The 22,642-nt window shown below is 46.9% G+C and overlaps 1 protein-coding gene across 1 annotated transcript in view; it reads left to right on the top strand.

Annotated features, from left to right (window-relative positions):
* SKIC2 (SKI2 subunit of superkiller complex) overlaps positions 1 to 22,642 on the top strand; it is a 46,067-nt gene that overhangs the window by 8,713 nt on the left and 14,712 nt on the right. The window contains exons 7-21 of the mRNA XM_060238159.1: positions 1,097 to 1,150; positions 3,231 to 3,457; positions 4,401 to 4,544; positions 4,629 to 4,774; positions 7,178 to 7,324; positions 8,580 to 8,664; positions 9,685 to 9,791; positions 11,380 to 11,526; positions 13,791 to 13,890; positions 15,628 to 15,840; positions 16,667 to 16,777; positions 16,858 to 16,969; positions 17,963 to 18,081; positions 21,032 to 21,169; positions 22,015 to 22,152. Of these exons, the coding sequence (XP_060094142.1) occupies positions 1,097 to 1,150; positions 3,231 to 3,457; positions 4,401 to 4,544; positions 4,629 to 4,774; positions 7,178 to 7,324; positions 8,580 to 8,664; positions 9,685 to 9,791; positions 11,380 to 11,526; positions 13,791 to 13,890; positions 15,628 to 15,840; positions 16,667 to 16,777; positions 16,858 to 16,969; positions 17,963 to 18,081; positions 21,032 to 21,169; positions 22,015 to 22,152 (1,988 nt within the window). The remainder of the gene's footprint in view (positions 1 to 1,096; positions 1,151 to 3,230; positions 3,458 to 4,400; positions 4,545 to 4,628; positions 4,775 to 7,177; positions 7,325 to 8,579; positions 8,665 to 9,684; positions 9,792 to 11,379; positions 11,527 to 13,790; positions 13,891 to 15,627; positions 15,841 to 16,666; positions 16,778 to 16,857; positions 16,970 to 17,962; positions 18,082 to 21,031; positions 21,170 to 22,014; positions 22,153 to 22,642) is intronic.

Genomic DNA, 22,642 nt, shown 5'->3' on the forward strand with positions numbered 1-22,642 from the left:
GGGGAGAATTGGCAGGAAGTTTTATTAACTGCGTGGTTTGGAGAAGCAGCAGTGGAGGGAAAGGATCTACCATTGCACTGTGTACATGCATGTTTCTTTCTTGTTACTGGATTTAAATTCCAGTCTTTAGCCAGATTGGGTCTCTGAAGACTTGAAATGTATTACAATATACAGTGTAAATAATGGCAAAAACTGTTGGCATGAAGCACATAGACACAGGAAGCTGTCTTATTCTGAGCCTGCCAATCAGACTGCTGATTCTGTGAACTTAGGCGGATCATGAGAAGGAGGGCAGGAAGGGTTGCATCAGTAGTTCTCGTGGCCATTTCTTACACGCCCAGGGAAATGCTGATCGCCACTTTGGGGTCAGACAGCAATTTTTCTCCAGGCCAGGGATCCTGGAAGGGTTTTTTGTTTCTTTTGCCATCTTCTGGGCATGGAGCAGGGGTCACTGGGAATGTATGTGTGTGGGGGGGGAGGTATTTGTGAATTTCTTGCATTGTGCAGGGGGTTGAATTGGATGACCCTGAAGGGTCCCTTCCAATTCTGTGATCAGCCTGTCGAGGTCAATACTGTCTACTGTGACTGGCAGCAGATCTCCGGGGTCACAGGTCAAGATTTTCTATATCAGCTATTACCTCTTCTTTAAACTGGAGATCCTGGGGATGGAACCTGTGACTTTCTGTGTGTATAGCAGAAGCTCTGCCACTGAGCCATGGGCCCTCCTTGCAGATGTCTGTTTCCTTGTGACTGACGGAGTCAGGGCAGACCGAGGTGTTCAAACAGCCTGTGTCGAATGCCCCCTGAGAGCCTCTCTGTTCGAACCCAGCCAGTGGCGATGATGAGGGGTGGAGGATTACAAGAAGAGGCAGCGGGTGAGCTGACACCCATCGGTGTTGCTGCCAGCTGTGTCTGAGCCATGTTTCCCCTGTGGAACTGCCAGTACTGCAGGTGCTTTCCTGGTTCAGTTTGCTCTCTCCAGAACACCAGCCTGCTAAGTTAACAGGGCAGTGTGTGTCTGAATGGAGCTGTAACACTTCTGCTTTTCTTCAGACATGTCCCTCCATGTTCTCCCCCCCCCCCTCTTTTCCCTTAGATTTGCTGACTGTACCACCTGGCTGGAAGAAGGGGGTGGAATTCACCAAACAAGGTAAATCCACCTTTTGGTTTGGGGGGGGGGGCAGGAGGAGGCTCTTTTGGGGCTGTGCCTTTATCAAAGGCCTGAATGAGGGAGGAGTCAGACATATCCTGAGGTAACTCTCCAGATAGTAGATTGTTTTCTGCAGCAGTGGAAAGTGCTGTCAGGCCACAGCTGTGACGACCCCCATAGGGTTTTCAAGGCAAGAGGCACTCAGAGGCAGTTTCCCATTGTCACACCCTCTGCTATTCCTCAGAGGTCTCCCTTCCAAATACTTGCCAGGGCTGACCCTGCTTAGTGGCCAAGATCTGACAGGACTGGGCTAGCCTGGGCTATCCAGGTCAGGATTTTTATGCTGGGGCCAATCCAGAAATATGAGCTTGGAAATGCCCCCCCGGCCCACAGTCCCCAATGTTATAAGCTACGTTGATGAAATGACACGATGTCCTCGTGTACCGTTCCTTGAGCTCTTCGAAGGGAAGGGCCATGGTGCTACTGGGGACGGATGATAGGCTGCTGCGGATAAGTGTCCCGAGTGAGGTGGTTGGATGTTGCAGAGAAGTGTCGTGCGTGAGCTCTGGGTGCGTGTGGCTCTGCAGGCCTATGGGGAGAGAAATGGAGACTGGTTGTATGAGGCACAACCCCCGCTTCAGCCACTTGTAATGTCACATTCAGATTGACTTCTGTCTGCCCTCTTCAATGGGGAACACAGTACAATATTTGTTCAAGATATCAGCTTCATATATACCCTGCCTTTCTCACCAATGGGGGCCCAAAGCGGCTTACTTAATCCCCTCCTCACCTCCATTTTATCCTCACAACATCCCTGTGAGGGAGGTAAGGCTGAGAGTGTGCGACTGGCCTGAGGTTTCCCAGCAAGCTTCCATGGTAGAGCCGGGATCTGAACTCGGGTTTCCCCAAGTTCCTGATTCAGTGCTGGCTCCATAGCCATGTCTGTGCTTTCCAATGGGCAGCTGCGCGCAGCTAAACCTCCACCCTGTGCCCGAGCAGTTCTTCGGCATTGTTTTAAAGCTGTTTTTACCTGAAGCGCAAAATACTCCCCATTTCTCCCCTCCTTTTGTTCTGCCCTCCTCACCCAGACCACAATATGGAGCAGGTAAAATCCCCTCTCCCCCTCGAGCACAAGGTATATCCTATTCTTGAGAGCCGGCGTGGTGCAGTGGTCATGGGCTAGGATCTGCAAATGATAATATAGAAGGAGCAGATGAAGATCTAGCTCAGTATTGTCTTACCCTTGTTGTGCTGATTCAGGTGGATGTCTGTGTTGATTTGAAGCTGAATTGTTTGGTTGCAGCTCTTCAGGGTTCTGGGCAAAAACCAGCCCACCCTTCCATATGCCTTTAACTGTACATGGCAGGGATCGATCCTGGGGCCTTCAGCATGCAGGGCAGGCATTCTTCCCCTGGCCTGTGGCCTCTTCATGGAGGAAAGGGAGCTCCTGGTCCTTTGTCAACTTCTGCCTTTCTCTCTGTCTCTGTCTCTGTCTGTCTTTCTCCCTCCCTCCTGCATACCCACTGAATCCCATACAAATGATGGTGATTTGTATCTTCTTGGGACTTTTCTTGGGAGAGCCAGTTTGGTGTAGCAGTTAAGTGCATGGACTCTTATCTGGGAGAACTGGGTTTGATTCCCCACTCCTCCCCTTGCAGCTGCTGGAATGGCCTTGGGTTAGCCATAGCTCTCATAGGAGTTTGTCCTTGAAAGGGCAGCTTCTGTGAGAGCTCTCTCAGCCCCACCTACCTCACAAGGTGTCTGTTGGGGGTGGGGAGAGTAAAAAGAGATTGTGACCACTCTGAGATTCAGAGTATAGGACGGAGTATAAATCCAATATCATCTTCATCATCATCTTTCAGCATTCTGCTGCTTATGTTAGATTTAGTCATAAAAAGCCAGTTCTCTCCTCCCTGCCATTGACTCTTGCAAAATAAAGTTCTGCCCCGAAGACCCTTCCCTGGCTGTGTGAGTTTTTCCCAAGCCACAAACTTCAGGCACAACCTGGAATTGGATCCATTTGGATTCAGGCCACACCCTGCTCGCCTGACATCTCTAACTCGTGTCTCTCCCTCTGTAGAGCTCAAGGCCTCCCCAGGCTTGCTAAACTTGACCCACCTGCTGGGGGCGCTGGACACCTTTGAGCTGGGGTCCTCCAGCGATGAAGAAAGCAAGGAGAAGGCCAAGGACACAGAGAAGAGAAAGAAGAAGGCACAAGGGAGGGGAGGGGCCAAGGAAGAAGAAAAGCCACCCGCAGAACCGGCCCCACTGCAGAGGGCAAGCAGCCTGGAAGAGCTGGTGCTTAAGGTAAGAATATGTGCATGTACGCTTAATGGGATGGGGGGGAAATCTTTGGTTGGCGTCTGAAGAACTAAGGAGCCAAGGGAGGGATAGCAGGCCTCTTTGAGGGGGCAGTTTGGTGTAGTGGTTAAGAGCAGTGGACTCTAATCTGGAGAACCGGGTTTGATTCCCCACTCCTCCTCTACATAAAGTGACCTTGGGTCAGTCAGAGTTCTCTCACAACTCTCTCAGACCCACCAGCCTCACAGGATATCTCTTGTGGGGAGATGAAGGGAAGGTGATTGTATGCCGCTCTAAGACTTATTCAAGTAGTGAAGGGCAGGATATAAAACTCTCTCTCTCTCTCTCTCTCTCTCTCTCTCTCTTCCTTCCTTCCTAAATCAAGACTGTTTTGTTCACCAGGGCTTTTATTTGGGGTATAAACTGCTGGCACCTTTTTCCAGGAGGGTTTTTATTCTCATAGGATTTAAACTCGAAGGTTTTAATTTTGAGTGCCAAGCCGCCTGAAACCATGAGGGAAAGTGAGAGAGAAATACTTTAGAAGCATCTAGGGGCACGGGAAGGCTAAGGCCAGATTTCTGCAGGTCCCAAGACTGTGGCAAAACTGGGCAGTTAGACTGTCTAGAAACATGGGTGGGTGCTGTAGCCAGTTGTTAGGGATCTGAGGAGAGGAGCAGGCCAAAGGACTGCAGGGATCATGTGGCCTTTTAATTTTAACCCTGTAGCTCCTCTCTGTTCTTCTTTCTCAGCCTGTTTCCTCCAGGGGTCAGGTCTTACCAGATTTTTGTGCTGTTCCCCAGAAGAAGTTCTAGAATTCTTTGATCACTCATGGAAGTCAGTGTTTAAAGTTGCGTGTCCTGAGCAGTAAATGCTATGCAACGATTCCTTTTGAAATCCTCTTTTGCTAGAGGAAATCGATAACCCTCCTACCTTTCTTTTTTTCTCTCAGGAGGTGACATCTGGCCCCAAAACAGCTCCACAAACTGCCCCGGCTTCTGCAGCTGAGCCCCCTAAGGAGCAGTGGGCCATCCCCGTGGATGTCAGCTCCCCTGTGGATGATTTCTACAAGCGAATCCCAGACCCAGCTTTCAAGGTGAGAAGGCAGCCAAAGTGGGTGGGGTGCCAAAGGGGAAGGCCGAGGACACCACTAAATTCACTTTTTGTCTTTGGCTCTCAGTGGCCTTTTGAGCCTGACGTTTTCCAGAAACAGGCGATTCTGCACTTGGAGAAGCACGATTCCGTGTTTGTTGCCGCCCACACCTCAGCTGGGAAGACGGTGGTAGCTGAGTACGCTATCGCCCTCTCGCAGAAGCACATGACCCGGTGAGAGCCCCCCTATTGGTCACATTTCATAGCCATCCTATCTCTGTGAAGACTCTTAAGGGATTCTTAAGGGACTCTTAAGACTCTTAATAGGAAGCAGAGAGTGAGTATAAATGGGCGGTCTTCGCAGTGGAGGACGGTAAGCAGTGGAGTGCCGCAGGGCTCAGTACTGGGTCCCATGCTCTTTAACTTGTTCATAAATGATTTGGAGTTGAGAGTAAGCAGTGAAGTGGCCAAGTTTGTGGATGACACTAAATTGTTCAGGGTGGTAAGAACCAAAGAGGATTGTGAGGAACTCCAAAGGGATCTGTTGAGGCTGGGTGAGTGGGTGTCAACGTGACAGATGAGGTTCAATGTGGCCAAGTGCAAAGTAATGCACATTGGGGCCAAGAATCCCAGCTGCAAATACAAGTTGATGGGGTGTGAACTGGCAGAGACTGGCCAAGAGAGAGATCTTGGGGTCGTGGTAGATAACTCACTGAAAATGTCAAGACAGTGTGCGATTGCAATAAAAAAAGGCCAACGCCATGCTGGGAATTATTAGGAAGGGAATTGAAAACAAATCAGCCAGTATCATAATGCCCCTGTATAAATCGATGGTGCGGCCTCGTTTGGAGTACTGTGTGCAGTTCTGGTCGCCGCACCTCAAAAAGGATATTATAGCATTGGAGAAAGTCCAGAAAAGGGCAACTGGAATGATTACAGGTTTGGAACACTTTCCCTATGAAGAAAGGTTAAAACGCTTGGGACTTTTTAGCTTGGAGAAACGTCGACTGCGGGGTGACATGATAGAGGTTTACAAGATTATGCATGGGATGGAGAAGATAGAGAAAGAAGTACTTTTCTCCCTTTCTCACAATACAAGAACTCGTGGGCATTCAATGAAATTGCTGAGCAGTTGGGTTAGAACGGATAAAAGGAGGTACTTCTTCACCCAAAGGGTGATTAACATGTGGAATTCACTGCCACAGGAGGTGGTGGCGGCCACAAGCATAGCCAGCTTCAAGAGGGCTTCTCTTATGTTCTTATGATTGGATGGCACTGGGCCTACCAGTGTCACCCCTGTCTAGGCCTGGTCAGCAGTTTCATAAGAAGTGGAGGGGGAAATGTCCCTTGAATGCAGGGTTGGGGAGAAGATTGGGGAAGGGCCATGGATTAATGGCAAAGCAGATTCAAGGCCCATCATCTCCTTTTTGAAAGATCAGGTATCAGGTGATAAGCAAAAAACATTTCCTGAGACCTTAAGCTATTTCCAGTCAGGGTGGGCAGTACTTACTTTGTTTGGCTGGTGGTCTGCCTCAGTTCACGAATGCTGGAATGATGATATTATTTCACATCTCAGTTGCTTCCAAGGGACTCAGGGTAGTAAGGTGTCTTCCTGCCACACTCTTATTTTATCCTCTCAACAACCCAGTGAGGAAGGTCAGGTTGAGAGAGTGTGACTGGCCTGCAGGTCTCTCAGCAGAATAGTGATTTTAACCCAGGTTTCCGTGGTCCTAGCCAGTGGAGAGCCAGTTTGGTGTAGTGGTTAAGTGCGCGGACTCTTATCTGGGAGAACCGGGTTTGATTCCCCACTCCTCCACTTGCACCTGCTGGAATGGCCTTGGGTCAGCCATAGCTCTGGCAGAGGTTGTCCTTGAAAGGGCAGCTGCTGTGAGAGCCCTCTCCAGCCCCACCCACCTCACAGGGTGTCTATTGTGGGGGAGGAAGGTAAAGGAGACTGTGAGCCGCTCTGAGACTCTTCGGAGTGGAGGGAGGGATATAAATCCAATATCTTCTTCTATCTTCTAGCCAGGTGCCTTCTCCATCATGCCGCTCTGGCTCTCTGTAGCAGACTGTCTTCTGAAAACTGACCCCACTTGTGGATTATTGATTCATCTAAAATTAATTGAAATTGTGATTACAATTGCCAAATACTGGAGATGTAAAGAACTGTTTTAAGTATCAGAACAAAGTCTTGAGTCCAGCGGCACCTTTAAGACCAACAGAGTTTAATTCTGGATATAAGCTTTCATGTGTAGGCACCCTTCTGCAGATTTTTCAGTATTGTAACTGCTAGAAAGTGGCTGGAATGGGGAGGAAAGCGTAATACTGCTTTGAAAGGGCAGCAGAAGCAGTGGTAAGTGGTTGACTCAGTGAGTTTTCTTATAGATTGGGATGCTTATTGTGACTGTCTTTAGCGCTTTCCTCCCCCCCCCCCCCATTTTATGTTTTTGGCATTTGGTAGTTCTCAAGAATTTTTTGTGGATTGTGTTGCTTTTAGAAGACTGTTTCACTCAGGGACAGAGCTTGACATCATGTGTTTGTCTAGACCAGCGAATGCAGTGTGTATTTCCTCACAACCCAAGATGTTGCCTTGCTAGACTTCTTTTTCCCCTCTCTGCCTCCCCATTTGCATCCCAGCACCATTTACACTTCCCCGATCAAAGCTCTTTCCAACCAGAAGTTCCGGGATTTCAAGAACACCTTTGGGGACGTTGGGCTGTTGACGGGGGACGTTCAGCTGCATCCGGAAGCTTCCTGCCTCATCATGACCACAGAAATCCTCCGGTGAGGACTGGGGAGCAGCTGTGGCTCAAGCCCACGGGGTCTTGATCAAACCAGGCAGGGCTTCTATGCATAGAATTCTGTGTGTATTCTGAGGATTTAATATTGGGTACGCAGTTCGTACTAGGAATGCTAGGAAAAGTTGAAGGCAGCAGGACAAGAGGAAGACCTGACAGTCACATGAGATGGATTGACTCAGTCCACAAAGTCACCATGGCCCTCAGTTTGCAGGATGTGAGAATGTTAACGATAGGACGTTTTGGAGGACATTAATCCAAATGGTTGCCATAAATCAGGAGTGACTTGACAGCGTGTAATACACACACTTGGAATTCAGAGAATTTCAGTTATCCCTTTCTTTTTTTAAAAAAAAAATTCTAGTACAAGGGTTCCTTTATAGCCTGCCGAGGCTGCCACCTGTTTGTTTAAACGAAGGAGGGGATTTATTTGCTGGTTTATTGCATTTTGTAGGGTTTTTTGAATTTCTAAGTGGGAGGCAGAAATTAAGTGCTGCCAAGGCTCAACCAACTTATGGCCAACCCCTCATGGGGTTTCCAAGGCAAGAGATGGGCAGTGGTGGTTTGTTGCCAGCCTTTACCCAGCAACCCTGGAGCTCCTTGTTGGTCTTCTATCCAAGCACTAACTAGGGCCGAGCCTGCTTAGCTTCCTAGCTCAGGTTTGTCTGGGCAATTCAGGCAGCGTCCCGATAGGGAAAAGTTGGGGTATAAAGTGTTTTAAATTAAAGATAGACGAGGGCTCAAATACACAGATGAGTGAAAAATCCAAATAGCACCTCACTCCTGGGTTAAGGACATAAGAGAAGCCATGTTAGATCAGGCCAGTGGCCCATCCAGTGCAACACTCTGTGTCACACAGTGGCCAAAAAAAAAATGTAGATGGACCATTGGTCTGACTGGCTGTGCTGGGTTTCCTCCTCTTCCTTTCTCAGTTTTCCCAACCCTTTGCAGCGTGGCCATCAGGAGGTCCATCAGTGGGGCCCTCCCACTGCACCCCGCCCCCCCCCCAGCACCAAGAATACAGAGCATCAGTGCCCCAGACAGAGAATTCCAACAATACACTGCAGCTAATAGCTCCATATGTGTTTGTGTGTGTATAAGAATATAAATATATCAACAATTTTAAATAGTTTCCTGCTCTTTGATACCCCAAATCTGGTAGGGCCTGTCCTTGTTCTGCTGTTGGTCAAAGAATTCCCATTCCTGCTACATCCTCTTTTCTTTTAACGTCTTCCTATCAGGTCTATGCTTTATAACGGATCAGACGTCCTCCGAGACTTGGAGTGGGTGATTTTCGATGAAGTGCATTACATTAACGACTCTGAGGTGAGAAGAGAATTACAAAAATTGGACTGGAGGGTGGAGTGTTTTCCGACTGGCAGCCTGCATAGGCTTTGGACTGTGGAGAACTGGATTTATAAATACTCCAGAGGTGGAGTTGGGCAAAGCTGGGTATGAACACATGAAGCTGCATTATACTTAATCAGACTCTTGGTCCATCAAGGTCAGTATTCTCGTCTCAGACTGGCAGCAGCTCTCCAGGGTCTTTGGCAAAGGCTTTTCCTATCACCTAAATCCTGATGCTTTAAACTGGAGATGCAGGGAATTGAACCTGGGACCTTCTGCATGCCAAGCAGATGCAGATGCTCTGCCACTGAGTCATGGCCCTTCCTGCGTGCCTCCATTCCATTAAAACAAGCACATGAATGCTTGTCCTTCTCTGGGCCATTGTGAGGATAAGATTGTGAATATAATTGTACTTCATATAATTGTAGACTTCCATAGAAATGAGTGTTGTCCTCTTCTTAGAAATTGAGCACATTGGGGAGAAAAGGTTCTAGCTTAGCCTCCCCCCTGACATTATTTCTTTGTGTGCAAGGGAATTGTTTTCCAGGTGGGAAGTTGGGTTGCCCCCTTGTGTCATCCTGAAATAGTACAGTCCAGGGAGGGCTATGCAGTGTGGTATTCTGAAGGAGATAGGCTTTAACAGACTGCTTTATCCAGACTAGCTGGCACTGACCTCTGATACCGCAGAAAGCGGCTCTCCAGGTTTTAGAAACCTTCAGTTCTAAAGTGTGTTTTTTAAAAAAGACAGAAATGTCGAAGAGTAAACTGGGAACATTAAGCAAAATTACTGCACTGCATTTCCCCCCCACCCCTGTTTTTGTGTTGCTGTCTAGAGGTACCCAGGCCTCACTAGAAGAAATTCTTCATTAGCTAAAGTCATGAAAATGTTTCCTTTTGCTTGTTCTGAGCTCAGGGATTTGTGTCTCCTCGCTTCGGCCACAGGACTGACTGTGCTGGGTTTCCTCCTCTTCCTTTCTCAGTTTTTCCTTTCCTTTGCAGCGTGGCGTGGTCTGGGAAGAGGTCCTCATCATGCTGCCAGACCACGTGAACATCATTTTGCTGAGTGCCACCGTCCCCAACACCCTGGAGTTCGCTGACTGGATCGGGTAAGCAGAGCCCACGAGGGCATAGTGTAGGAGAAGAGACATAGGGAAGGGGGCAGTTGATAGCAAAAACCCTTTCTGGGGAGTATGAGCATACATGCTCCATACAACAACACTTGGGCTGTACCATCTCCAGCTGTTACAGAGTGAAGTGGATGAACTGCAAAGTCTTCATTGACCCTCTTGCACCATCTTGTGTGTCTGCTGTTCTATTGCCATGGCTTTTCTGCATTCTTGCTTTCCTTGCTTATGTGTTCCTGTTGCTTCAGGGTTTTTTTCTGTTCAGCGTGTGTTTTGCTCCCTCTAGTGGTCAATTTAATATTACATTGATGTATGTCTGCCATGAAAACCTGCAGTTTAAATCTTCAGAGAGAGATGATGGGCATAAATGGCACTAAGTCTCTGAATCCCAGTGCCAGGAGGCAACATCAGGAAAAGGCCTCGGCCTCTATTCCCTGCTGTTGGCTCTCCGGAGGAACTGGTTGGCCACTGTGTGAGACAGGATGCTGGACCAGATGGACCACTGGTCTGATCTAGCAGGGCTTCTCTTATGTTCTTGTCAGAGCTTGGAAGCTAATCAGGGTTGGCTACGATTGAAATGGGGAATTTGCTGCCAGAGGATGTAGTGATGGCCAGAGGAACAAACAGCATTAAAAGGGAATTAGATGGATACATAGAGGATTCTGTCAATGGCTACTAGCCATAGTGACTGAGGGGAATCTGCACATTCAGAGGCACTAAACCCCTTAATCCCAGAGCCAGGAGACAACATCAGGGGACAGCCCTGGCTTCTATACCCAGGAACTGGTGACTGCTGTGTGAGACAGGATGCTAGACCAGATGGACCACTGGTCTGATCCAGCAGGGCTCCTCTTATGAGAAGCTAGTAGCCTTCATGCTACCTTGAGTCCTGGTCTGCACATGCATTAGATGTTGGAATAATGAAGGTTTAGGTAGAGGAAGAAAGGATTTCTAAAGAAGCAGCAAAAAACACCTACTGCACGGATGTTGTCATTGTCACCCATATAGGCACGGATCCAACGTGTGCTGCGTGAACTGCACTGGCTACCTGTTGAGTGCCAGATCTGGTCCAAGGTGTTTATAGCCCTATATGGCCAGGGGCCAGCATATCTTCAGGACCACCTCTCCCTGTATGAGCCCCATAGTTCTTTACGATCAGCGACCCAGCAACTTTTGGTAATACCCAGCCCCAGAGACGTCCATCTGACCTCAATGAGGGCCAGGGCCTTTTCAGCCCTGGCCCCTGCCTGGTGGAATGAGCTCCCCCTGGAAATCCAGGCCCTGCAGGATCTGCTCCAGTTCCACAGGGCCTGTATAACACAGCTCTTTTGCCAGGCTTTCAGCTGAGGCAGTGGACCTCACTTGTTACTGGCCTCCCCCCTTCAATAGGCCATGTCTGTGAGGCAGAACCTGCCATTTTAGTTTCTACTGTAACTCTGTAGTTTTAGATATTGTTTTTTATTGTGAATTGTTTTTATGACGTAACCCACACTGAGCCTGTTCTATGGGAAGGGCGGGCTGAAAATCGACTAAAATAAATAAATAAGGCTGCTGCTCTCGTTCTCCACAGGAGGATAAAGCGGAAGAAAATCTACGTGATCAGCACACTGAAGCGCCCCGTCCCGCTGGAGCATTACCTGTACACTGGAAATAGTCAGAAAACCCAGAATGAGCTCTTCCTCCTGGTGGATGCCCGTGGAAGCTTCCTTACCAAGGGGTAAGGGCCGAGATGACCAAGAGTATGTTGGTGCCTGAGGCGAGAAATCCAAATGGTGACTGGGCTCTGTGTGTTCACACACATCATAGTGGCCAAAAGCACAATAATAGAATTGGATAATGAGGAATTTGTTGGCCTTTAATAGTATCCCATTATATACATTCTACCTCGGTGTGGAGCTAGCTTTGTAAATCATTCCAGAAGGGTGGCTGTGTTCAAATAAATTCAAAACGGGGATCTTAAGGCCCCTTAAAGATTTGATATATTTTAATCCTACCTTAAACTTTTGGGGGTTAGAGTCCACATATTGGATTAAGTGGATTTCAGTCCACAAGAAGTTTATCGTAACACACACACACACAAATTGTTTTTATGGTGTGCTGTGAGAGCCCGGTTCATGTTTTGCTTGTAAACGATGTAAGGGAATCCTGATAAACATGCCATATACTGCAAAGTTGCTGTAGTCTAGTCTAAGGTGACTGAAATCAGTGGATTTGGACTGGAGGAACTCTGTATAGGATTCCACTGTTTGAGTGACCTCAACCCAGGGCTGAATCAGCCCCCAGGACTGGGGGCAGAGGGGGGTGCTTGCCCTGGGCGCCAACGGAAGGGGGGCGCCAAATTAGGTATGGAGTCCATTGTATTCTATGGGACTATAAGATAGAATAGCCCAAAAGGGGGCATCATTTTTTAATTTTGCCCCCCCCCCTCAAAAAACATGTAGATCCGGTCCTGCCTCAACCCTATGAGGGACATGGCTGTCTGGAGAAGCGTGAGGTGATTGTTGGCCCCTCCCCCTCCCTTCTTCCTGAGGCAACTTGTCCACTCTGAGAGAAGAAAATTTCTAGGAGTGTGCATTCAGAGATACCCAAATATATCCAAGTTTTCTTGAGAAAACGGGGGGGGGGGGGGAATCCTGAATATATTCAGGAATTACAGTAGATCTGAAAACAGCTGATAGTTCCTGCTTCTCAGCTGTTTGTCCGGCCTGAGGATTAGCTGTGCTGGGCAGAGCAGACTGTTCCCACCGACTCATCTTGGAGCTAGCTTTAACCAGGCTGCACAAGATGCCAGCCCCAGAAGCTGCTTTGAGGCAGAGAGCAATCTGCTGACCATGGCATAGCAGATCCTGGGGCCAGCTTCTCCTGCAGCATGGTTTAAGAGCCCAGTAGCGCCTTAAAGATTAACAAAAGTTATGGGAGGATAGGAGCTTCTGTGATTCTTCAGATACCACAAATATTTGTCAAAATTAGAAGAGCATTTCCTCTCCTTTTTTTGCCAAACAAAATCACTTTGTACCCTTTCAATACTTTGTTCTAAATTCTTGGTTTGGACCATGAAAATGCAAGTAGTTCAATAAAAAGGTAAAGGTAGTCCTCTGTGCAAGCACCAGTCGTTTCCGACTCTGGGGTGACGTCGCATAACAACGTTTTATGGCAGACTTTTTTGGGGGTGGTTTGCCATTGCCTTCCCCAGTCATCTACACTTTCCCCCCAGCAAGCTGGGTACTCATTTTACCGACCTTGGAAGGATGGAAGGCTGAGTTAACCTTGAACACAGCTTCTGCTGGGATCAAACTCTGGTTGTGAGTAGAGTTTAGGATTGCAGTACTGCAGCTTACCACTCTGCGTCACGGGGCTACAAATATATAGTATAATATATGGTTGTAATTTGAGAACAGACTTTAATTATTTTTTGGGGGGTGGATGTGTTTTAGCGTGCGGTATGAACAGCCTTGAGTGAGGCCTAGTCCTAGTCCACTGTGTGAAGTGCAGCCTCTGTCAAGGCTGCACAGAGGATATGGATGGGGATGTGACAGAATGTTCTTTACTGTATTTTTAGAACTCTGTACACATAGAAAACTAGCCTCTCAGGGAGGAGGCTAGATGTACTAATTTTCTATGTGAGGATACTCCGCCCCTCCCCCAAGTAGGGGCATGCAAGCCACCCAACCTGTGGCAAATCCCAGGCATAGAATTATCACCTCATTGTGCCCCTAGGCCCAACATTCCTCCAGACCAAGTTTCAAGGACTACACTCTGCTAGTTTGGTGTAGTGGTTAAGTGTGTGGACTTATCTGGGAGAACCGAGGTTGATTCCCCACTCCTCCACTTGCACCTGCTGAAATGGCCTTGGGTCAGCCATAGCTCTGGCAGAGTTGTCCTTGCAGTTATCTTCTTCTTCCCACCTTAGAGCTTGTCTGCATTTTAACTGGGTGCACTCGAAAGGCCACAAGAACCAACTTTTGTTTTTTCTCCCTTCAGGTACTACGATGCTGTGGAAGCCAAGAAAGAGCGGGCCAGCAAGTACTCTCAGACTTTTGGGGCCAAGCAGCCTATGCACCCAGGAGCTGTGCCAGGGCAGGTATGCTGCCAGATTCATTAGGACTAGAGGTTGCTTCACACCCCTCCCCCAACTCTCTCCCAAGCCAGAAACCTTTTTTTCTTAGAGTTGCCAACAACCTGGGAAAGCCCTTTTAAGAAAGGCTTAAGGAAATGGGCAGGAAAGCTTTTCAGAGCATGGAGGGTAACTAGTATAACTTCATAGAGTTGGAGGAGACCTCATGGGTCATCTGGTCCAATCCCCTGTACAATGCAGGAAATTCACAAATACCCTCCTGACGCACACGCACCTGCAGTGACCCCTGTTCCACATCCAGAAGATGGCAAAAAACCTCCAGGATCCCTGGCCAAACTGGCCTGGAGCAAAATTGCTTTACCCAAAGCATGGCAAATAACATTCCATTAATCCTCTGTAAAAGAAGCAACTCTTTTTTCTCCTCCAGGTTGTTAGCAATTGTATTTGTTCCACCAAGGTGTCCATAACTTAATTTGGGAACAATGCATTCCCTGAATTGCTGCGGAAGTTCCAAATGGTATTTGAAACTCCAGTGTTGCTTTTTTGGTTTTGCATACGTGATTAAAACAAAGATTTTTCTGCTGATCTGAATATTCTCTGTGGGTTTGCAGACCCCTAAAGTGTGGCTGTGACTGACCCCACTACCCAGGTTTGGCTATCCCCACAGTGCCAGCCGTTGGGTGTTGGCTAAAGGTAGTCCCCTGTGCAAGCACCAGTTTTTTCCGACTCTGGGATGACGTCGCATCACGACATTTTCATGGCAGACTTTTTACAGAGTGGTTTGCCGTTGCCTTCCCCAGTCATCTACACTTTTCCCCCAGCAAGCTGGGTACTCATTTTACTGACCTCAGAAGGATGGAAGGCTGAGTCAACCTCGAGCCGGCTATCTGAACCCAGCTTCCGCCGGGATCAAACTCAGGTTGTGAGCAGAGCTTAGGACTGCAATACTGCAGCTTTACCACTCTGTGCCACGGGGCTCTTTTGGTGTTAGCTATGGTGGTTTAAATTGACTGATTAACTTTAATAGTTAATTGACTGAATAGTAGATGGCCCTAACCTTGCTTGTGGCAGTGTACTTTGGGCTTTATGTACCAGTTGGATTTGAAGTAACAGCAGTGGCAAGTGGAATGAGAGAGGGAAACGGGCAGGAAGAAAACTGAATGAAGGGACCAGATGGGAGTGGGGGAAGAGGAGGGGTTTGCTGAAACAAGAAGACAGCAGGGCCTTATTCGGGGTGCTCCTCCTCTGTACATTTTTTAAATATCCCATTTTTCTCCCCAGTTGGAACTTCAGACCCAGGGCAGCAACCTGCTACTTCACTATTCCCTCCTCCACTTTATTCACACAACAGCAACTCTGAGAGGTAGATTAGGGTGAGAGACAGTGACTGGCCCAAGATGACCCAGCAAGCTTCTGTGTTAGAGGAGGATTTGAATCTGGGCTTCCCAGATTTTAGTCCAGCTTTAATAGTTAAACCTCGGTATGGCCTGTCACGGTGGTTGCCGACCAGTGCTATAGATCAAGCAACCTACATAGAACAAATTTGTGCCAGTTTTACTGAGCTTAGAAAGCTTTAAGGGACCTTGTCAAAGGATGAAGCTGCTTCGAGCAGCTATCAGTTTTGAGGGTTGAAGACAGGGGTAGGGACTGGGGCTGGATCTGTGAGTCTCTGTGAGTCTCTTTCTTGTGTTAGTGAGGCAGTGCCAAGTTGCCTCACAGCGGGCCTCTTGGAATTCCTGTCAGGACAAGAACATCTGGCTCTCCCTCATCAACATGCTGCGTAAGAAGGACCAGCTGCCCATGGTCGCCTTCACTTTCTCTCGCAATCGCTGTGATGACAACGCCTCCATGCTCACCACCATTGACCTGACCACGACTACTGAGAAGAGTGAGATCCATGTCTTCTTCCAGAAATGCATCTCCCGCCTGAAGGGCACAGACCGCCAGTTGCCTCAGGTCAGAGAGATGTGAGCCTTGAAAACATAAACAGTTGAGACGCCGGCAGCGATTTAAGACATAGAGCGTAGTTTCCATGGGAATTAGGCCTCTTGGCGTGGATGTGGTCTTTAGTATATCCAGGGATTCTTTTGAGCAGGAACACAGTTCCAGCTTTCTTGGCATCGGGGGGCGGGGCGGCAGCGGCCTAATATGCAAATGAGTTCCTGCTGGGCTTTTCCTACAAAAAAGCCTTGTGTGAAACAATAGTGCTGTCAGGGGGTGTGGCCTAATATGCAAATAAGTCCCTGCTGGGCTTTTTCTACCAGAAAAAAAGCCCTGAGTATATCTGAGGAGGTGAGGAGCTGATCCTCATAAAATTTTTGCTTTGTTAAGTCAGGAATTTGACTTTCTGTCATGTGGGAAGGCAACTGGGCCTCAACAAAATGGCTACAGAGAGGTTGAATGGAAGTTGAGAGGAAGGGAGAAATTGGTCACACTTGGATTTTTTTTAGGATGAGAAAGATATGTCTGAGGTATGAGGAGCAGATTTCGACATGACCCTGAGGCCTGAGTTAAGTCTTCAGTGTGCCAACCTCCCCTGTTGGCAGTTGGGCCTAAGCTTCATTGCTGCCAGAGCTGTGCGGCCTGGGTTTTCAAGAAGCACAATGGCAATCACTTGCAGAGTGGACAGCTGAGAAGAGCAGATAAACCTAGGATAATAGCAATAGGCTTCTTGGGAAGGCAAGGAGGAATAACACTGCTCTTTGTGGGTGTCAAGAGATGGGCAAGTGGGTCGCTGGGGCCCGGCCTTTCATTTTAAATGCCTGGTGGCTTGTGCTTTCAGGTTCTTCACATGGTTGACCTCTTAAAACGAGGCATTGGGGTGCACCACAGCGGCATCCTGCCCATCCTCAAGGAAGTGATAGAGATGTTGTTCAGCAAAGGACTTGTCAAGGTGAGTCCAGTAGGCCTTGCTCGGGGTGAGGACCATAAGTCTGGGAGGCACACAGTAACTCAACCATCTTTCTCTGTCAGATCCTGTTTGCCACAGAGACGTTCGCCATGGGGGTGAATATGCCAGCAAGGACTGTTGTCTTTGACTCAATCCGCAAACACGACGGGACGAACTTCCGTGACCTTATGCCAGGTAGATAAAAGGGCTTTGTAAGGTGTCCTCATGACCAGTGTTCCCTCTAAGCTGAATTAGCGTGAGCTAGCTCACAGATTTCTAACCTCCAGCTCATACATTTTTGTCTTCGCTCAGGAAGGATGATCGTGGAGCACAATAATTTCTGCAGTAGCTCACAACTTTAATGCCAGTAGCTCACGAAGCAGAATTTTTGCTCACAGGACTCTGCAGCTTAGAGGGAACATTGCTCATAACAGTTTGTAGATAAGATGGCCAAACAATTCCTGGTCCAAACACTTGCTATTAGCCGTAAGGTGTAGATCAGGGGTGGCCAAACTTGCTTAATGTAAGAGCCACATAGAAATAAACATCAGATGTTTGAGAGCTGCAAGGCAGGAAGACAGACAGACAGGCAAATAGATGGGGGAGGGAGAGGTGGAAAGAAAGCAACTAACTATAAATGCATTTTCCAAGCCGCTGGCTTGGCTTGGAGAAGTGATTTAAAGAGACAAATGCCTTCTCCAAGCTAGCCAACAGGGCAGTGGGGGCTTCAAGAGCCACACGATATATGCGAAAGAACCACATGTGGCTCAAAGGCCAGATGGAATACTGTATGTGGGGCATTGATGCTCTGTATTGTTGGTACCTTTGGGATGACAGTGGGAGGGCTTTTGGGGTTCTGGCCGCACTGGTGAACCTCCTGAGGGCCCCTGGGTTTTGATCACTGTTTGTGCAACACAGAGGGTTGGAATGGGCTGATCACTGGCTTAATCCAATGTGGGTTCTCTTATGAGTTTGGGGAGCGGCAGGACTTCAGTGGGGTACAGTGGTATAGAGCCCACCTTCCAAAGCAGCCATTTTCTCCTGGGGAACAGATCTCCATCACCTGGAGATCAGTTGTAATCCTGGGAGAAGAGTGAGGATTTTCTTTCTAATAATTTTCTCTGTTTGGAAACGGATATTGTGCACACTGAGGTGGATCCTACTCCACTCCATTCTTGTCTCCAACAGCTGAGTACATCCAGATGGCGGGCAGAGCTGGGCGCCGAGGTCTCGATACCACAGGGATGGTGATTATCCTGTGCAAACACCAAGTGCCTGAGATGGCCGACCTTCACCGGATGATGTTGGTGAGCTTCCCTGTCCTTGTCAGCGTAAGCTAAGCCATGTCAGGGTGGCCTTATCAAAGCCCTGGGCCTTGACACACCGTACACGTTTTAAAACTTCCTTGCCAAAGCAAACTAAAACTTTTTTTACTCCAAATTCACAAATAGAGTTGCTTTATCCCCAGTGTCTGATATTCACAGGTACGCTGCCTCTGATGGTGGAGGTTTCATTTATCTATTTTAGCTGAAAGCTATTAAAACACCCAGGGCTTTTTTTGTAGCAGGAACTCCTTTGTATATTAGGCCACACACCCCTGATGTAGCCAATCCTCCTGGAGCTTACCGTAGGCCCTGTACTAAGAGCCCTGTAAGTTCCAGGAGGATTGGCTACATCAGGGGGTGTAGCTTAATATACAAAGGGATCCCCTGCTACAGTAAATGCCTTCAATACATCTATCCTCCAAGGATTTGTCTAATCTCTTTCTCAAAACTATGTAAGGCAAAGAACTATCACTACATGCTCTTACTACTAAAACTTGCCCAGGTTTCAGGCCATGAAGTTCTCCATTCAAGCCCCAGAATCCAAATATGGCTTGAAGGAAATGATTGGAAGCTGAAAGCAGGGACCAGAGGTCAGTGGTTTGCATGCAGAAAGTCACATATATAGTCCTTGGCCCCCGAGGCTGAAAGATCTTATGTAGCAGGTGATGTGGAAGACCCTTCTGAGTGCCTGGAGACCTGCTGCCAGTCAAGAGTTTCCTTCTGGGGGACCCTGCTGCTTTTCTTCCTTCTTTATGCTTCTGCTTTCTTTTTGGTTAAAACAATTTTTTTTGTAACATATGGTAACAAATTATATTTCTTGCATCATTAATAACTTCTTTTATCTATCCCATATATTACTTTCTACCCACCCCTCCCCACCATTACTTGACCCCCGCTGGTGTTATTTACTTAAAGTACTAAATGTTTAAAGGTACCCTTAACTAATAAAAACAAAAATTAATATTCTTCTTTTTTCTAAGACCTAATCATTATCAAAAATTGTCCAATGTCCTTTTATTTTCCACTCTTTTTCTACATATCTTCTGAACTTTTTCCACTCTATCTTAAAAACTTCTAAATCATAGTCTCTTAAAATTCTTGTTAATTTGTCCATTTCACTCCATGTTATAACTTTTACAATCCAATCCCATTTCTCTGGTATTTTTTCTTGTTTCCACAACTGCGCATATAATGTCCTAGCAGCTGAAAGCAAGTACCAAATTATAGCTCTATCTTCTTTTGGAAATTTTTCCATTTGTAATCCCAACAGAAAAGTCTCTGCAACTTTCTTAAATTCATATCCCAAGATCCTAGAAATTTCTTGTTGAATCATCTGCCAATACTTTTTTGCTCTTTCACAAGTCCACCACATATGGTAGAAAGAACCTACATTTCCAACATCTGTCTGGCATCTTATTATTCATCTTTGCCAGTTTCTTAGGAGCCATATACCATCTATACATCATTTTAAAATGGTTCTCTTTAATACTATGACACGTCGAAAGCTTCATAGAGTTCTTCCACAAATATTCCCAAGTTTCCATCTGTATTTCTTTATTTACATTAATTGCCCCCTTAATCATTTGAGATTTCACCATCTTCCGTAAACCATTTTAAAAGTAATTTATATAATTTTGAAATTAATTTTTCGGTGTTTCCAAGCAGAACTTTTTCCATTTCGGTTTCCTCTTTTCTTGTTCCTTCAGTTTTAATATCATTCTCCACCAAGCTCTTTATTCGTTGCATTTGAAACTAATCATATTTATTATTCAGCTCTTCAGCAGTTTTCAATTCTATTTTGCCACTTTGTATTTTTAATAGTTGATTATATGACAACCACTTTTCTTCACCCGTCTCAGCTGTTATTTTTATCACTTCGGCTGGCACTATCCATAACAGTTTTCTCTCATCTCCATATTTCTTATATTTCATCTATGTATTTAGCAAGCTGTTTCTTATATAATGGTGAGAGAAAAAGCCGTCTTTTTTCCCATAATACATATAAGCATGCCAGCCAAATTTATTTCCATGACCTTCCAACGCTAAGAGTTTTTTGTTTAACAACATTATCCATTCTTTTATCCATACTAAGGAAACTGCTTCATGATACAATTTTAAGTCTCTCTTTTGCATCTGTTAAAATTTTCATTTTAATTCTTGGTTTCTTCTCCGCCCACACAAACTCTGAAATTTTTCTTTGCCATCTATAAAATTGTTTACTGTCTTTCACAATCGGAATAGTTTGAAACAAATACATTATTCTTGGTAGAATATTCATTTTAATTGCGGCTATTCTACCCAACAGTGACAAATTAAGTTTATTCCACTGTAACATATCTTCATCCATTTTACGCCATAGTTTCTCATAATTATTTTTGAACAAATCAATATTCTTCATTGTTGTCTCCACATCCAAATATTTTACCTTGGAGGTAACTTCGCAGCCCGTTAATATCTGCAGTTCTTGTTGCTTATTTATTTGCATATTTTTACATAGAAGTTTTGATTTTTCTTTATTAATACAAAGTCCCTCCAACTCCCCATATTTTTGTATTTTAGCTAACAACAAAGGTGTGACTTGTATGGGGTTTTCATTTATGCTTCTGCTTTCTGAGAGCCAGTTTGGTGTAGTGGTTAAGTGCGTGGACTTTTATCTGGGAGAACCGGGTTTGATCCCCCACTCCTCCACTTGCACCTGCTGGCATGACCTTGGGTGAGCCATAGCTCTGGCAGAGGTTGTCCTTGAAAGGGCAGTTTCTGTGAGAGCCCTCTCAGCCCCACCCACCTCACAGGGTATCTGTTGTGGGGGAGAAAGGTAAAGGAGATTGTAAGCCGTTCTGAGACTCTTAAGATTCAGAGTATAGGGCAGGATATAGGGCATCATCATCATCATCATCATCATCATCATCATCTTTTTCTTCCATCTCTGCAGGGCAAGCCAACACAGCTGCAGTCCCAGTTCCGCCTGACATACACCATGATCCTTAACCTGCTGAGGGTGGAAGCCCTTCGGGTGGAGGACATGATGAAGAGGAGCTTCTCCGAGTTTCATGCCCGGAAGGACAGCAAGGTGGGCGACCTCGGGGAAGGAGGGTGACTGACTTCTGGGCTTTGGAGTCCAGTGAGTAAACAAATAGCATTATAAAGGTCTCTGTAATGGAGGGGGGCTGAGGGTGTGAGAGGAGAGGAGAAACAGAATATAAGAAGAGCCCCACTGGAAGAGACCAGTGGTCCATCCAGTCGAGCCTCCTGTCAGACAGTGGCCAACCAGTTCCTCTGGATGGCCAGCAATAGGGCATAGAGGCCAAGGCCTTCCTCTAAAGTTGCCTCCTTGCTCTGGGATTCAGAGGATTAGTGGTGGTTTCCCTCAGTCACCATGGCAAATCCTCCATGAATCCATCTAATCACCTTTTAAAGCTGTTTGTTCCTGTGACCATCACTACATCCTCTGGCAGCAAATACCACATTTTAATCACTCTGTATGTAAAGTAGTAAACAGGAAGCTGTAGGACCTTGAAACCCAACTGAATTTTAGGACTGAGGGGAATAGAGGTAGAGTAAGTGTTTATGGAGCAAAGCATCATGGGAATGAAGGCTATGGTTAGTATTATCTCTGGGGTGGAACTGGAGGGTGAACATACTTGAGGGTGATACATTTAAAAAAAAATTGATATCATACCACTGCATATATTTGAGGGGGCAAACAACAAGATTTCAAACAAACAAAAATTCCCGTAAAATATATCTGATTTTTTAAAAACCGCACTGGTGTGCCCTGCCCTTCCTTACAGGGCCTTCAGATGTTTCACATTCTGTTATTGGGTGGGATTTTGGAGCAGTATGGGAAGGATGGCCAAGAGGCTGGAAGGCCTGGCTCTCCATTATTTCTCTTTCCCTCTCCACACACACTCCCAGGTCTATGAACGTAGGATTGCTGAGCTTAGCAGCATGTGGGCCAAGATGGAGGCAGCGGATACATCAGGACAACTCAGTGATCTAGAGGAGTATTCCTGCGCCGTCCGAGTGCTACAGGAGACAAGAGAGCTCATACAGGTATGGAAATGGATTGCAGGCCTTTCCTCTCAGGATGGGGGCAGGGGGTAACTACCACTGTCTTCAGATCCAGGAGTGATTGGCTCGGGAGGGCATGTGGGGAGAGGGTTGATGAGAGGGCAGTGCACCTCCATGCATGTACTCACACACAGAGAAAAGGCACATGGGAAAGAAGCCTGGGCTGGATGATGAAACTTTCTTGCTGGCATAAAATAACCAAGGTGTCTTCTGGCACTCTGAGAGAAGATGATGATGATGTTGGATTTATATCCCGCCCTCCACTCAGAGTCTCAGAGTGGCTCACAATCTCCTTTATCTTCCTCCCCCCACAACAAACACCCTGTGAGGTGGGTGGGGCTGAAAGAGCTCTCCCAGAAGCTGCCCTTTCTAGGACAACCTCTGCCAGAGCGATGGCTGTTCCTGCAGGTGGAAGTGGAGGAGTGGGGAAATCAAACCCGGTTCTCCCAGATAAGAGTCCGCACCACTTCAC

Source organism: Heteronotia binoei, chromosome 5 (genome assembly GCF_032191835.1).
Source record: "Heteronotia binoei isolate CCM8104 ecotype False Entrance Well chromosome 5, APGP_CSIRO_Hbin_v1, whole genome shotgun sequence".
NCBI classification, from domain to species: Eukaryota; Metazoa; Chordata; class Lepidosauria; order Squamata; family Gekkonidae; genus Heteronotia; species Heteronotia binoei.